The 16957-nt window shown below is 35.1% G+C and overlaps 1 protein-coding gene across 1 annotated transcript; it reads right to left on the reverse strand.

The window, feature by feature from the left end:
• Positions 1-609: 609 nt before the first annotated feature.
• On the reverse strand, positions 610-3137 carry LOC136805479 (uncharacterized). Its single transcript, XM_067062055.1, has 2 exons — positions 2313-3137; positions 610-1274 (listed from the first exon to the last, which is right to left on the reverse strand). Exons 1-2 carry the CDS (start codon positions 3118-3120, stop codon positions 610-612), a joined length of 1473 nt encoding a protein of 490 aa, XP_066918156.1. The 5' UTR covers positions 3121-3137.
• Positions 3138-16957: the final 13820 nt, after the last annotated feature.

Here is a 16957-nt window from a genome sequence, read left to right on the forward strand (position 1 = left end):
ATTGAAATTATAAATAAATTAAATAAATTAATAAGTGAATAAACTTAAAAATTAAAATTGAAAATAGAAAACAAACCCAAAGATAGTATAGTCTCTCTGCAATACAAGAAGATTACATACGTTTTTATAGAAAAATAAGGATAGTTTAAGAATAATGCTAGCTGAGCCTGGAATGGCTTAATCTTAAGTCAATTAAGAAATTAAGGGTCAAATTAGTCAATATAAGTTATCAAAACTAGATTACATAAGATTTTACTCTATAAATAAGAACAGGATAAGAACAAATTCAGGCTCAAAGTGGCGAGTCTCATAAAAAACTTACAGTTCCTTCTTATTGTAAAATAAAGAATGTATATTGAGTGTATGTTTAATGTAAATACATGAATTAAAATACGAAAAATAAATTCCATGATTATTAATTTAATTGTCAGAGTCCTTTTTTTGAACGACTTTGGTAACAGATTTCAATGAGTTTTATTCTTCAATCGTATTTAAAGATATTGGCAGAGTACCTAGATAAAACTAGGAACTCTAGCAACAATCTTTAAATACAATTATTGGACTACAGCATTATTTTCAGTTCAAACAAAGTTCTTACGCTTTGTTTGCTTACTCTGTTGTTGCAGGTTCTGTTGATGGTGGTGGGCCATCAGCTTTGTCATCAGTCGTTTTCACTTTGGAAACATATTTGTTAACCCACATATTGGCCAAATCAGCTTTGGTAATATTCTTTAAAAAGAAATTGATAGGTACACCTACACTTGTTGTCTTGGCTTGAGTGACGTAATCTTCCAGAGCAGCTACAAGAGAATTGATATTCAGCACACTATCCTTTTCACCGTCAATCGTGCTCAATGCGGACATTGTGCTTTTGACTTCATTTTCCCTTATGGTAGCAACCGTTTTCCCCTGTCTTGCTATATTGGCAGCGCTGGCGACGGTCTGTTGAGCTTGGTTGTTTGAATTATGCATTGTAGCCAAATTCTCCATAGTAGCTGCTGGATCGAACTGAGCAAACGTTTTAACACCAAGTGCCACTTTGTTACTTGCAATGGTTGGAATGCATCCTTCGCAGATAAGACTGACGTGCGATGTTACCACTTGGGTGCTCAAGAGAGATTTCAAATCTCTTGAAAAGGATGAATCGACTCCAAAGCCACCAGAGTAGTGAGAAAACCAACCAGCAATATCGAAGCTGGCTGTCATAGATTCGGCAGATGACATCATACTCTCACTATTCTGGGTTGATGTCTCCCGCAAATGATGTACCATACCTACAAATGAAAGACAGAATTATCTCTATCGAACAAAATCCATTTTACACGATTTCGTCGAAGAATTGAAAGATGACATGAAAACAATATCTTTAGTAATAACAAAATTTCGAAGTTTTTCTCAGCACAAAAAAAAAAGAATTCTACAGTTAAAGTTCTCAAATTTGACTATTCCAAATAATTATAGCCCAGTTACAGCACGGTACCGAGTACAAAATATGGGATATCTTGTATTTGTACGGTATAATATAAAATACAGTATTTATGTACACCTTTTTAACCAATAAGATTACTCATATTTTTCATGTTGACGACAACTCTAAATAACCCCCGGAAATCGATGATAACTTCATTTCAATAGGCTCTCCACCAATCTGAGATAACAAACGTTATGAACGCTTTTCCACAAATAGTCCGAATATCCAGGAGGTTAAATATCTACAAGGGAGCAGCAAAGTGTCTTTTCAAGTAAAAAATACGATATCCAGGGGTAAGCATCTTTATTAGAGGACATCCAGGGGGTTGAGCACATTTTTAAGAGTGGATATCCAGGGGGTTCAATACTTCGAAAAATCAATATCCTCAACAGTGGGGGTAAAATCACAGTGACTTTCAGGCTGAATTCACGGTAAAAAGTTCTCTAAATCAAATACAGCTCTAAAATCTTAAAAATGAATCATTGAAATATTTTAGCTTCTCACCGTAAAAAGACACTATCATCAAAATAACATAAGAGTTTAGGGGTATATATGATTATCTATGGGGACATATAGGTATATGCTCCGTATATATTTCCAGGAATTCGTGTACTTAGAATTCCACTTTAAGACAGGAAAATAAAGAAAAATCACAGTGACTTTCAGGGTGAATTCACCGTAAAAAGTTCTTTAAATGAAATACAGTTCTAGAATCTTAAAAATGAATCATTGAAATATTTTAGCTTCTCACCGTGAAATAACCCAAAAAGTCACGAAGATTTTTTCCCATTTAAAAAGACACTACAGTATCATCAAAATAATATACAAATATATCAAGTACCTACAAAACAGGAACCATAAGTAGCGCCTGATACCAAATGCATTGAATTGTTGTTGTCCTCGTTCTGCATGACTAATTGACACATCTTACTTTTACTCCTAGGATTCAATTTGTCTTCAGGGAAATAATCATTCCAACAACTGATAGCTTTGTCAACATCAAGGACAAGTGGAGCAAATATGGAGGCGTTTGCGTGAGTACAAGTTGCAGTGATAACCAACGTGCCACTTGTATCATGCTTTTGAATTTGTTTTGTCATCTGACTTTGAACAGCACTAGACACCTTGGAACTGATATGATCACCAAAAAAAGATACTTCACCACCAGCAAAAGCCTTCATTTGAGAAATAGTTGCTCTGCTACTTTGCTTGTTTTGAGAGAAAGTGAAATACTGGGAGTTCATCTTGATTGTATTAGAACTGATTGGTAAATCTTTTTTCAATAAGGACAAATTGTAGTCAAGCGGTGATTCGACATGATCAGCAATATTAGCGATACCCGACTTCAATTTAGCAATAATAGGCAGGTTTTTTATTTGTGTTTCTGCATAATCCTTGATTGTTGCCTTGATTTCAATATTCATTTTTTCCGTTATTTCATCAAGGCTTTCATCCATTGCCACACCCATGGAATGAATCTCTTGCTTGGTCATATCAAGACTGTTTTTAGCAGCCAAGATGCTGTTCAACTCTTGCTGCTTTGCAGCGATTTCCGTCTGGCGTGTCCCAATCTGTTCCAAAACGTCAAATTTACGAGGATTGACAAGGTTACCAAGAACGATGGTTGGGTCAAACGGGATAGTTGCCATTTTTGCGTTTGTTCGTACTACGAAGAAAAATGAATACTTTTTGATAGACACTTGTGACTCGATATAATTTTACTAGATACAGTTATAGCTAATAAGTAAGATCAAGCGCTGACTTCAAGGCAATCATTGGAAAAGAACATTATATTCCAGCTTTTATTCAAAATTTCTTATAAATTTTTTTTATCAAACAGAGACTTGACGTGGATTCCAGAAAATGATGGCTGGTGGGTTGGAGGGTATGTTTTCCAGGGGTGAAGAAAATCATTAAAAAGTTTCCAATTTCAAGGGGCAATAACCCATTTTTTAAAGGCCGGACAAATTCTCAAGGGGGTTGAAATCATTTTTCCGTAGATAGTAGGGGGAAATTTGTAAAATCGTTCGACTTTTTTAGTCAAAGCACTTGCTATACATTTTTGGAAAGCTAAGGGGTAGGGGAATCAAAATAACTTGGGTGCCAATTTTTTTCGGACACTTGGATGTGTTTTTCGGACAAAAATGATGGTCTCAGGCAAAAATCATAGGGTCAAAATTTAATGAAAATTTTAGCTTGAGAAAAGTAAGACCTGTTGTATATTTTTGGAAAGCTCTCAAAAAATTAAGATTAGAGATATATTGCGAGTATAGGTGATTTCAGTACTTAACGGCTCTGGACATACCCAATTTTTTGATTTTACACCAACTTAAATGGCAATTTCTGCATTTTAAAAAGATTAATGTATAACTTTTTTTGAATGTCCTGTTAAACCTACCTTTTTAGAATTTAAAAATTTAAAAATTGAAAAGAAAAAATTAAATGAAAAAGAAAACGAAGAGTTTTTCGAAGAAGAGTATTTCACCTTTCAAAGCCCTGATCTTGGTAAAAATCAAAACATTTTGGAATTTTTTTTGGTTCAGGTGATGTATCTATTTAGTATCTAAAAATATAACTTCGGAAAATTTTTGTGGATATATCTTTCCACATGACCAGAGCCCTTAACTCGAGATATCGAGCTTCAAAAAGCGCCAAAACTGGACAAATCAGCTGTTTCTGGCTGAAAAACACTGTTTTTAAGGGTTAATATCTCGAGTTAGGTACATAAATCATCTATACTTGTTATGTATCTCTAATCCTAATTTTTTGAGAGCTTTCCAAAAATATACAACAGGTCACCGTTTTCTCAAGCTAAAATTTTCATTAAATTTTGACCCTACAATAATGGACAAAAGGTTTGTAGACTTCTGCAATATTTGTAAAATACTTCAATATCGATCAAAAACAAGTTCCCAGGAGGTTCTGGGTGCTTTCCAAACCCATCCAAAGGGCATAACCACAAGGGCTAACCATTGAGTTTCAAGCCCGAAGGGCTAGAGGTCAATCTCTAACCTTTCTCAGGCAAGAAAAATTGAAGCCTTGAAATATGCGCCGTATTTTTTATGACGGATTGAATCTAGCAATCCCTTTGTTTTCGAGTGATATATTTTTCGAAATTAAGCGGTAAATTTTAGTTTCAATCTGTCATTTGTGTAAAAACCAGGCGGGTCGCTCAAGGCCGCGCAACTTTGGTAGGATTTGTTGGCTTCAAATCCTACCAAAGAGATTGACTTCTAGCCCTTCGGGCTTATACTTCATTGGGGCTAACCACAACGGCTTGATTGACTGGCTTACACCAGTATCAAAACACTGATTTTTTGCTTGTGGTTCCCTCAAAAGCAATTCAAAAGCAATGCAACGACTTCAAAAGTGTTTTTCTTAACTTCCATCCCCTTTCAGACATATTGAAGAGTCATTTTGCTCTATTTCTCATCATTTTTCACTGAAATTTCATTTGTCTACAACCTTTTGTCCATGATTGTATGATTTTTGCCTGAGACCGTCATAATTGTCCGAAAATCACACCAAAGTGTCAAAAAAAATTAGCTTAGCTTAGCTTTCCAAAAATGTATAACAAGTGCTTTGTCTAAAAAAATCGAGCAACCTAAAAAAAAACGAACAAATTTCCCCCTACTAAAAGTTAAACTTCTTTTCTGGAAGATTTAAATAAGGGATGTGAGCCTGAAGATAATTATTAGACCCACCAGAAATTTCACTCTTTTGAGTTTCGCTTTGAGATTTGCTGTCTGGTATTCAGCTATGAGCCGAACGGCTTTTGACTTCGATTTCAACTTCTTTTTGGACTTTTTTGCTATTCTTAATTTTCACTTTTTCACGTTTTCCTTTGTTTCGTCTCATTGAGCTTTTCAAAAGGATAGCTTTCCATTTCATTTTGTTTTTTATTCAAGTCTTCTTACTTCGATTGGCAGTCCCCCTAAAAGAACGAAAATGCACTCGTTTCAAATTTTTGCGATCTTCGAAAACTAAATCTATTTTCTTTTCTGACAAAATAAAGGTATTGTAAATATCGAAACTATAATATTATTTGCTCTGTAAAGATTAAAACGGGTGCATTTCGTCTTTGAATTGTCTACCCTGAAGTCTATATTTTTATATGTTTGCAAGGGAGTAAAAATTTATGCTTTTGCATGTATGTAATAATATATAAAGTATTTGGCCCCCAAAACGTCGGTCAAATCTAAAATCTCTCTCAAATCCAGAGGAAAAATTGTACAAAAATTTCTACTTTTGTAGAAATTCCCGAAAGTTTTCTTTTACAATTTTTTTTCAACAACATTTTTCGATCGCTTTAAGATAGTCAGCTTTTTTCTAATGGCCCTCAAAACGTAGGTTTAGAAATTTCAGAAAAACAGCTTAAGTGAAACTGAAAAATTAAGCTTTGATGTTTTTTTTCTCCTATAGTTTGCAAAAAATGACAGAATTAGTAGTTTTTGCTGATTCAGCGAAAATGTATGAATGTATAATGTTATTTTTTTGTTATAAACTATTACGTCAAGCTGGTAGGAACGGAATTCCAAGATTTTTTGCTTTGTATTTAGAATTTTCGGTTTTATAAATGCTGGCTCTAGGGCCCTCAACCCAAAATACTGGTTGACTTTTAAGATGCTATATCTTTTACCCATCTTCTAAAGTCACAGATGCATCTGCATTATCTGAAAGGCATTAGACGTAGAAAGTTTTTCATTTTCATGACTTATCTTCAACATCCAAGGAGCTAGAGTGAGTTATATGCAATTTTTATCTAATTTTGGTGCTGTATATTTCCTTATAGACGCAAAATGTTATTTTGAATCGGTCTAACAAGTCACGAAAGATGACGAAAATTTCTACTTAAGCAGTCGCTTCATTTTTTATGTTTTACAAATTTGCTGCTTCAACATTTTACGTTCTCATTTTTAAGTATAACCATAATTTTTTCAAAATCCTCATTTTTAATAACGACCTACTTTTTGGGGCCATATATATTATACTGTAAAGAGACTGAAGAAGAATTCCTTGTAAACGGAAAGCCCGGGGGGGGGGGGGGGGTAGGTACTTAGGCAAAATGGGTGCCGGGTATGTGCGAGCCATAAGGGTACCTTTTCTCATTTCTCAAAAGTCTCTCAAAGGGGTACAAATTCAAAAGTTAGTCTCTGAAAGGGTCCCAAAATCACGAAAATCAAAAATTTCTCTCTCAAAGTGTCACAATTTCCAAAAATTTTGACCAAAATTTGGTGAAAATCAAACCAAAATTTGGAAAAAATGGACCAAAATTTAGGAAAAGTCTCTCAAAGGGTCCCAAAATCACCAAACTTTTGTCTCTCAAAGGGTCGATTTTCTATTTTCAGCTCGGACATACCCGTCACCTCGCAAACCTAGTACCCCCCACCCCCCGGGACGGAAAGTAAAGCACTAAAATAGCGGCTTGACTGTAAAATTTATTCCCAGTTATGGAAAAGCGTAAATCTTGAGGCTTCGCTTCCTGGGGAAAGTTAAAGAGTCTCCTCTAGCCTATAACTCAATCTTTGTTACTTTCTATAGATATAATCTTACCTTAAATGCTGTTTTCTCTTTACAATGTTACAAATGTTAATCCAAGTCGACTCTTGAAGTTGAATGGTGATAGGGTATTTGTGGCCAAGCTATATATAAGTTCTGGTTTACACTTCCGACTAATTCTACAAAAAAATAACTCCAAATTTTAAACCGTTTTGATTGGTTCATTTGTAGAACCACACCTTCAAAGAATTGGAACATGAGTCAATATTCAGATTTGTTTACAACTTTTGAGTAATAATATGGTACGATGCATTTTCTGGTTTACACTTCCGACTAATTCTACAAAAAAATAACTCCAAATTTTAAACCGTTTTGATTGGTTCATTTGTAGAACCACACCTTCAAAGAATTGGAACATGAGTCAATATTCAGATTTGTTTACAACTTTTGAGTAATAATATGGTACGATGCATTTTCGAAAATTAAATCTTTTGTGTAATAATCCATTCATGAATTGATAAATAAATATATCCACCTAAAATCACCTCAATTTTGGATATATAGATTTTGTCTATAATTAGTTTTTGTGGAGGTTAATGAGCAAATTGGCTTTACGGCTCTTTACTTTTAACGACTGAGCATTTTTTTGTTAGATATAATTCTGGATATAATACCTTAAGGGTATTGATTAAAATTAAAATGAGTCATGTAAATGTTTTTACTATCCTAGACGGTACAAAACGTCAAAACAACGTCTATATGTGACATTCATAACGTCCAAATAACGTTATTTGAACGTTAAAACAACGATGTGTGGTTGTTGGCTTTGTACCAGGTCCTCCTCCGCAAGGGACTGCGAGAGACCTCTGGGAAAGAAATGATGAGTAATTAAAGTAGGACATCTAAAATAAAATTTCTTTTCTAAAAATAATTTTTGGGAAAAACAATCAATCCCGTCCCATACCCCTGTGTTTAGTCTTTAGTGCAGGGATGATCAATAGAGCTCTCGATATTATATTTCTGATATGAAAGAGGAAGAGTTTTAGTTTAGACGTGTCTTGATAATTTGTAATTTCAGTTATTTTTTGTAGTTATATACCTGTTCTAGTAAAATCGAGTTTGAATAACCACTGACACAATAGTAAAAGAATATTCGAAAATATTTTGGTAGTTGTTGTGCGCCTTGTTTTATTTCTCGGTTTTTCTAAGTCATTTAGTTTCCTTTTGAAAATGGTGAAGTTTTCAATTTACCAGTAATTTAGAAAAAAACTGATCATTTTACTCAGATGTTAGCTTTAAGCGGTCTTTAACGAAACTGTTATCTGGTCAGATGTCATAACATATTCACCTGTTAAATATTTTGTGAGAAATTTGCAAACGAAAACGAAAACTACATACAAACAATATTTAAGGGTTAATGGTATGTTTTTCAAGATAGCAGAAACACACTGTAAGGATAGACTTCTTGATAAATACACTGAAAGGGTAAAAATTTCAGAAAATCCAGGAGAGATTTTAAATTCTGCCCAAAAGTTCTGATTTTTGTTTGCTCTAAAAAGAAGTTGAAAATTCGGGAAAAATACACTGTAACGATATGAATTCCACCAATTTTTCGCTGCTGCACTGTAAGGGTGCAATTCTAAAAGCCGATTTTTTCGCCACACATACCGCCAGTTGGTACACCCACTGCCCCCTCCCGGATCCCCTTTACATCTAGCCCTTCGGGTTTTATAAATTTATGGACTCCCCCACTTAAGGCTCCACCGACTGCCGCCAGATGAATATACTTACTTACTTAAAAACTTTTAAAGCTTATAAGCTTTTTTCGTCATATAAATGCGCATCAATAGGAAAAATATACTCAAGAATTGTCGGAATTGAAAAAATTTGCGTAAAATGTGAAAATCCATAGTTTGATTACGTGAATAATGTCGCGTACATGCGTAAATTTTTATTTTTGGCGAATCCCTCCAATTTTCTCATTTCCCAGAAATTTACCTGATCCTCTTGAAGCGGATTTGTGTGAATTTGGAAAAAGTTTGAATTTCGAAAAAAAATGCTTGAATGCAGTAATTTTGGGTCCCTTTAATGTAAAAAGACAAGGCCCCGGTTGTTCGAAAGTGGATTAGCGGCCGATTAGCTTAATTTTCGATTAAATCTCGATTAGCGCCGATTAACGCAGAACCGTCGGTTGTTCGAAAAAAATTAGGCTTAAATCTGGATTAAATCCCGATTAAATTGGCCAAATTTTAATCCTGCTCTGACCCAGGATTAACGAGGATTAAGAGACTTTTTCCTACAAAAAAAGTGAAGTCGCTGCATTGAAGTGAGAAATTTGAACAAAAAAAGATTTTCGAATGTGTCAAGATTAAGATTTTTGAAAACACAGGCAAAATGTCCACGATTAGTTAAACTGACGTTCGAACAACGGAAGTTAATCGCCGGGATTAACTAATCGAAATCTAATCGCAATTAGCGCTAATCGGGAGTTAATCTAATCGACTTTTGAACAACCAGGCCAAGGACTACATCAGCTAAGAACAGGAGTTCTGGACAAAAAATAACGCGATAAAAAAGCGCAAAGTTCGTTCCGAAACAAGGAAATAACAAGACAGAAAACTTAAAATGTTATGACTCATTATAATTAAACTCAGGTCTCTAAATCAAACATAGCAGATATAATCAAGCAAAAAAAACAAAGGATAACCACTACTGCCATTAGGTCCAATTTTAGTCTATTCAAACTAGGAAATGAAGGGCCTACACAATGGCTGGCAAAAGATTAAAATACCATGGACAGGGTGTGGAATGTTTTTGTTTGACGCGCTTCAAAAAGTTAATAGAGATGAACGAGGAAACTTAAAATCGGTCCAAGCTTGAGTCATAAACTTTTTATCGCGCTATTATTATCTGCACAATTCAAAGTGTATATAAAGCAAGGGTTTAAGATAAATTTCAGTCACATTTTAAAGGATCTCATCTAAAAAAAAAAAAAATCAAAACTTCAGTCTATCGATGGATGAAGAAAGACTAAAAAAAGCGAAGTCCACTTTAAAGGATTTACTATCGCACCACCCAGGTACAGATGATGAATCCGGACCAAGTTGTAACTCCTGGTGGTGTTTACCGTCCTTTGGGAATTGTCGCGGCGATTCTGATGATGTTAGTCAAAAAGACAAAGGTGAAGCCATCCCACTTAACACGCCATTTAAAATGTTCTTCGTACATGAGGATGGTGACATGAAAAAAGCAGCAGTGATTCCTGAACATGTCGTAAATTCATTGACAGAAAAGGACGTCGAAGCACATCAAATGACACAACAATTTCAAGATTCGACTAAACAAAACAAATCTTTGAAAGGAGCAGCACCACTTCAAGTACTGAAAGGTATCCATTCGTTTTGATGTTGTTTTTCTGTTTTTGGCTTACTTTATGAATCTTCATTTATGGGCTCTTTTACCTCAAAATAAATTAGTCATGTGTTTCTTTGCTACTGGTCTGTAGAATAAACTGTAAACCCGTTCCGATTCTCAAATCATTTATTTTAGCTTGAAGTTTTAACCAGTAAAGTAATAATTATTATTGGAGTGATAGATGGTATGTAAAATTTCAGTCCAGACACCTGCGGCTCAATATTTTAAAGCCCGGTCCACTATTTTAGCTTTTCACCAGTTTTTCACTTCACAAATTTTGTTATAGGTGAATGTGTACTGTTTGAAAGAACAAAACTTCACAATGTCGATGGTTCGAGTAAGGATGACAGGGTAAAATCTTGGATTGAATTCTGGAAGCATTCTTATGGTATATCGCATCCACCACCATGTTACATAGAGACCCCAGGTCAGCATTCGAATCCTTCAATACCTCCCGTAGGTGGTCACGTGCAAACGTTATGGTTAAATGATGATTACTGGTACATTCTTCCAATCTGTTATGCCCATAACGCCAAAACTTACGACCCTAATGGCACCGTCATGATTACCCACAAGAAAGCTTATGCTGTAAAGATTCCTCCTGTTTAACTTATTGATTACGATTAAAGGTTTATGCCATTTTTCTTATAAATACGTTTGAAAAGCAACTTATCATCATACAGCTCACTAATTGCACATTACATGTTTTTTTATAAGCATACAAAGATTAAAAAACTGGCTCGGAGATTAGATTAAGAGATTGACAAGGCTGACAAATGCTTGAAAGATACCTGTATCCTCAGCAAAATTTTAGGTAAATTCCGAAAAATCCATAAAATCCCAGCCAAAAACAGTCAAAAACAGAAAATGTAGGCTCAGGTAATGCTTATCATATGCTTAAAGTATTACCATATGCTGAGCCTATAAAATATGCTTATAAAAAAACATGTATTTAGGTAATTCTACCGACACCTTTTAAAAAGCACATTATTTGGAAATTTAAAGTTAGGAACCACAATGATTTTAAAATATTTATCAGAAATAAAATTATTTGAGATTCAATCACTCTTACACGTCCTTAAAAAAAAATTTATCCAATTCTCCTTGTTGGAGAGAAGCTTTGAAAACAATTTTTTTTAATTCGAAATTCCAGTCACCTCACGAATTACAAATAAAGGGTGACCTGGAATAACTCATATACCGTATACACTATGGCTTTCGAGGATTTCAAAATATTTGAAAATAAGATGAAAAATTTAAGGTGAGAAAATGAATGTTTTGTCGCTTGATACTAAAAACCTTTTGGTATAGAGGGTTGGAAGATCTGAAAACCAAGTTTTTGTTCGAAATTTTTGGACATAACTGCAGATTTTAGGTCTCTATATTATTTACAGCATTTTTGTAGATGGTCAAATTTCAAATATATCATGAAATAGTCCAACTTTTAATAGTTTTCGTCGAGAATTTTACTTTTTAAAGAAAGAAAGTTTCAGTGGCAGCTTTCATTTTGTGCACGGCGGAAGTAACGCATGATCGAGACCCTTAAAAATTATTTTACAAAAAACTATTGTGTCGATCGGTCAATCGAGGCCGGTTGGTTCCATTGTTGAAAAACACGGAGAGGTCTTTTTGTAAAATATTACTTAAAGACAGTCCGATTTTCAGGTACTTAAGATCGCTTCTGAGGAATCACAAACCTGTTCCGCTTTTTTTCCGGACACACAATATCAATATTGTTACGCAATTCTTAACAGTACTGTCTACGAAAGTAATAAGAGACCATTAAAATAGCAAATCACGAGACAAAAAGATAATTTCGTTTTTTAATTAAAATTGGAAAACCACAATAAGAGATCGTTAATCAAAAGCACGCTCAAAAGGAATTTTTAGACGTACTTCGAATTTGTGTTCGTATTTTTAGCAAAAATAACTACCTTATCAGTGGAAATTCGTCGGCAAAAAGTGAAAAAATCGCTTGCTGACAAAATTGTTTACCGACAAACTTTTAAACTTTGACGATTTTTTTTGCTGACGAAACTTTTCGGATGACGATCAATTTTTCCGACGACTTTTTTTTTTTTTACTAAATAATTTTTGTTTACTTCAAAAACGTTTGAACGTTTAAAAATGACTATTTTAGCACTAAATTTTGGGAAAATGTAATAATTGTTGGTGTTTTTCATAATGCTTGCCTTGTAAGCGGAAAGATGAAGTTACTGTGGTAAAAAGCTACTACTGTGCTATATCGCTATATGAACGCCAAAGAGTTCAAACTGTCGAGCGTCCCAAACGGTAATCTCCGAGTATATTCTGATATTCCGCGCATGACACGTATTCAATCTAAAGTGAATCTGCCCGCGAACCGATTTGATCTTTTTCGCCCAGATTTGGGATACAAATTAAATGAACTTTCGAGCGCGGTGATTGGCTAAAGCAAAACAATCGGCAAAATCAATGGCATCATAAACATAAACATTAGAACCCAGTCGCTTTCGCTTTGGCTTTCAAGCATAAGGCGATGCGTTCTTGAACGTTTTAGCTGAAGAACCAGGTCAGATCGTCATATTTGCCATATCCCTTTACCGTAAAGCTTGCGCAGAACAGATGGTCTGTGATGAGATGAGACCCAAATCGATATGATTGTTTTTTAAGCCCTCGTGCTTCAGATGAAAGAACATAATATAAGCGCTGTAAGCAGCTTAAGGTTAAATTCACCTTGAACCAATTCAAAGAGACTTAACTAGTCCCTTTTTGCGTCTTTTTACTTGCAAAATAACTTACGCAAATTTCTTGTTAAGGAATAGTTCATATGAGGCATTATCCAAACTCAACGAATTATAAAATAGTCACACCTATATCATGTTCCACACCGTCTTAAAGGTATTTCTAAGTAAAATCAAATGTCAAATCTAAAATTAACTCTTAAAAAAGGCACTCCAATAAACCCCAATAATTTCGAGTGTTTGAGGTGTAGCTTAGTGTGGTAAGTGTCCTCTCAAAGTAACTAAACATTTCAACCAACTCGTCAATTTGAAAAAATAACATGGAGTTTTTGATTTCAGTACTTACATTAACTATATTTTAAAACAGTAAGCATATACTAAGAAAAAAAGCCAATCTCGAGTTATTTTCAAGTTTTTTTTTGGTGGGGTATAAAATTAGGGCGGCTCTCCGAGGATAGACCCACCGATACAGGACCGAGAAAATAGCGATATCGTATGATGTCAGTGGCACTTAATGGGTTAAGAGGTTGAGTGGGGGTCTTTATGCCTCTTATCTATAAGGCTAATGATTAAATTATGACTAGCCGGTGCCCGGCGTCGCACGCCGGTTTAGCTGTTTGCTGAACGCACTTTGGATGTTGGGAAGGTGGCCTTAAACACGATGAAATCAAAATTAAAGGGAAGAATTCTCTTCAAAGTTTGACTCTTTGATGTTTAGGAAAACTTTGATGTCAAGATAAGCGAAGTGAAATAATAGACATGACACGAGATTCGTCGAAAAAGTGAAATATGGTATGGGTATGGGCCGGCCTTAAGGGTGCCTTTTTTTAAACATGGCAGTTTGAAAAATTGGAAAATCAAACTTCAGTCCCACTAAGAATCGGAAAAATAGGAAAATTTCAACTTTTTGCCCCCAGAAAGATAGAGATTTGGTCAAATTAGTCCCAAAAAGTGAATTAAAATTCACACAATTTCCCTTGTTTCTTCTCTTTATTCTGCTAAGGGTCCGAAGGGCAGCGCCGAAAGTCCAGCTCGCAACCATAGTCCCCCCGGAAGACAGCTAGGACACGCAGACAAAAAAGCGTGATAGCGCAATTTCATGTTACTTTTTATAAAATAACTTCGTCATAACTTTTCAAATTCAACAGTGACTTAGATTTACAGCAAAATAATTATCGACATAGATGTTTAGATGTTTTTATGAAGAAAGAACTCTAGTTTTTACCGCCTTTTGAATATATTTTTAATGTTGCTGTTGTTCTAACAAACTTGTCTTTTCTTTAACAGATTCTGTTTAAAAGATTTTATTTTGTTTTGTTTTGAAAGGAATTCGAATGTCTCAAATCAAATAAGGTCGTTAATTACATTCGAAAACATAAAACAAAAGAAAAGAAAAGAAAAAAGTCTATCAAAATCAATTAAAACAAACTTATCGATCAACTCAAAGTATTTATAAAACGGCGCGAATCTGATTTAACACATTTGTGGAACAAGAAGCAAAAGTCATCTTTTAAAAGAACAAAACATTGCTTGCGAAAACGAAAGTGACACACAAAAAACAAACAAAATGACATACAGACTACGGCTATTAATATATAGATGTAGCTTCTACGATCAAGAATCTTAGAGACCTTCTCGGAAGAGGAACTCCATATTACTCAATATTTTCATTAGTAAATCCATAGAAAGCAAGCTGAAATTGCACCTTTATAAAGCCTAAATGCAAAGATGCAAAAATGACGCGGCTACAGTGAATTCAATATCGAAACACTGTTAAAAACCCTAAAACGTCAAATCTCTGATGGACAAGACAAGACGCAATATTCTCTGAGTAAGGATCCTTCTTGGCAGAGAAACTTCAGATTACTCAATATTTTGATTGGTAAATCCATAGAAACCAAGCTGAAATTGCGCTTTTATAAAGGCTAAAATGCAAAATGACACGGCTATAGTAAGTGCAATATCGACACACTGTTTTGAAAACCCTGACAAGTCCTACAATATCAAATTACTGAAACCGGCTTGCAGTTAAAAGACCGTGAAATACAACTTTTCGACCGTAGCCGCCGATTACTGCACGGGCATTTGTTTGTCCGTTTTACCACCCTAAAACCGTCCCATTTTTTCGCATCTGTAGACAATAGAAAAATGTTTAAAAAAAGGATTGAATCGAGTCTAGGGGGAAATTAAATAATAAAGTGGCACGCACCTGACCGCGCGACTGCGGTCAAAAAGGTGTATTGAAATATAGGAAGAGGAACTTGTGATAAGTCATTCTGATTGACACCCTGATGGGAAACAAACTAAAATTGCGCTTTTACGTAGGACATCTTCTCGGGTGAACACTACACTTTATAAGCTTCAACCAGCCCATTGAGTTTTATGCCCGATGGAATTGAAAAAATCTTCGACCTTTCTCATTATAAGAAAAAGTGAAGCCTTGAAGATTTGCGCCGCTTTTGGAATGATGGATTGAATCTAGTTGCTTTTGCTTTCAGGAGACATATTTTTTCGAAATCTGGCTATGGATTTTACATTAAATCTGGCGTTTGTGTGAAAACCAACCGGGTCCAGCATTTCAGATAGGCAATAAGCGGCTTCATTTACCATCGAATGGTTTAGTTTCAACTCTAGCCCCTTCGTCGGGGCATTAAATTCAATGTTCAACCCCTTGCATGAGTAAGGAATAATAATTAAGAAAGTGAAAAAAAAAATAGATCAAAATGTGTCTCACTGATTTTTCTTGAATGTTATAATCTATAATTGTTGATGAAGCTCTTCCACCTATGCCAGTGTTTCCGTCACAATTTCCTGGTAAATATAAAAAACGATTCAAATAAGTAAGTCTCGGTAGCTATCTACCCGAAGCTAGGAGAGGGCGCCACTCTTTCTCCCTGGATTGCTCCACTTACCCTTGATCCTTCTCTTTGATTGTCGAGCATCAAGCAGAGAGACATGAAGTACCATTTTGAGAATCTTTGGTATGACCCGGCTGGGGGTTGAATGCTCGCACCACGGCTCAAAATAAAATAACCAAAATAGATAAAGCGTAAGATTTTGAGGTGAGTTTCAAGGCAAAGTATGTATGTATTAATATACAGGTATTGGTAGTTTTCAATGGTAACCTTACCGGTTGGGTAACTGGAAAGGGTCCCACTCTATTTGGAATTTTAGACACTTGACCCTCCTTATAAATTGCCGAGTAACCCTTTAACTGCCGATGTCGGCATATGCCGACATGAGCATTTTCGATTTCTTTGCCGATGTCGGGATTTGCCGACATGGGCACTTTTCATTTCTTTGCCGCAAAATTTAACACTTCTACAAAGATTTTATATTAGATGGTTTGAAATGAAAAAAGATAACAGTGAAAAGCTTTTCTATGTTGAAAAATAACTATTCAACAATGCTCAACTCGAAATTTACCCCCCGGACATTGTCAATTTTGACCCCCTGGAAATCAGGCCATAACCCCCCGGAATCGCATCAAAAATTACCCTCAAACAGAGGCTCCACCCCTCCTCCCCCCAATTCAGCAAAGAGGCGTATTTTACTATTTCTAATTCCTTGGCTTGGTTTGAGTCCACTAATTCATTGTCAAGAGTCCGAAAGAGCTGAAACAAGTTTCTTTGTTTATCATAAAAAGGCCTGAATTAAAATTTGCAACATTTAGTTCAAATAAACACAGAAAGCAAAGAGACCCTTTCATTGTCTTTTCAAGGGGTTTGCACATCCAAATAGGCGTGAATGTAATAATTTCTGGCATTTCGAAATGAGCAATCAAGATTTCTAATAGCTTCCTTAACAACACCCCTAACAACATATTTAAACAAAGTCATAAAAATTTCGA

This window comes from Clytia hemisphaerica, unplaced genomic scaffold (assembly GCF_902728285.1).
Source record: "Clytia hemisphaerica strain Z4C2 unplaced genomic scaffold, Clytia hemisphaerica genome assembly, whole genome shotgun sequence".
NCBI classification, from domain to species: domain Eukaryota; kingdom Metazoa; phylum Cnidaria; class Hydrozoa; order Leptothecata; family Clytiidae; genus Clytia; species Clytia hemisphaerica.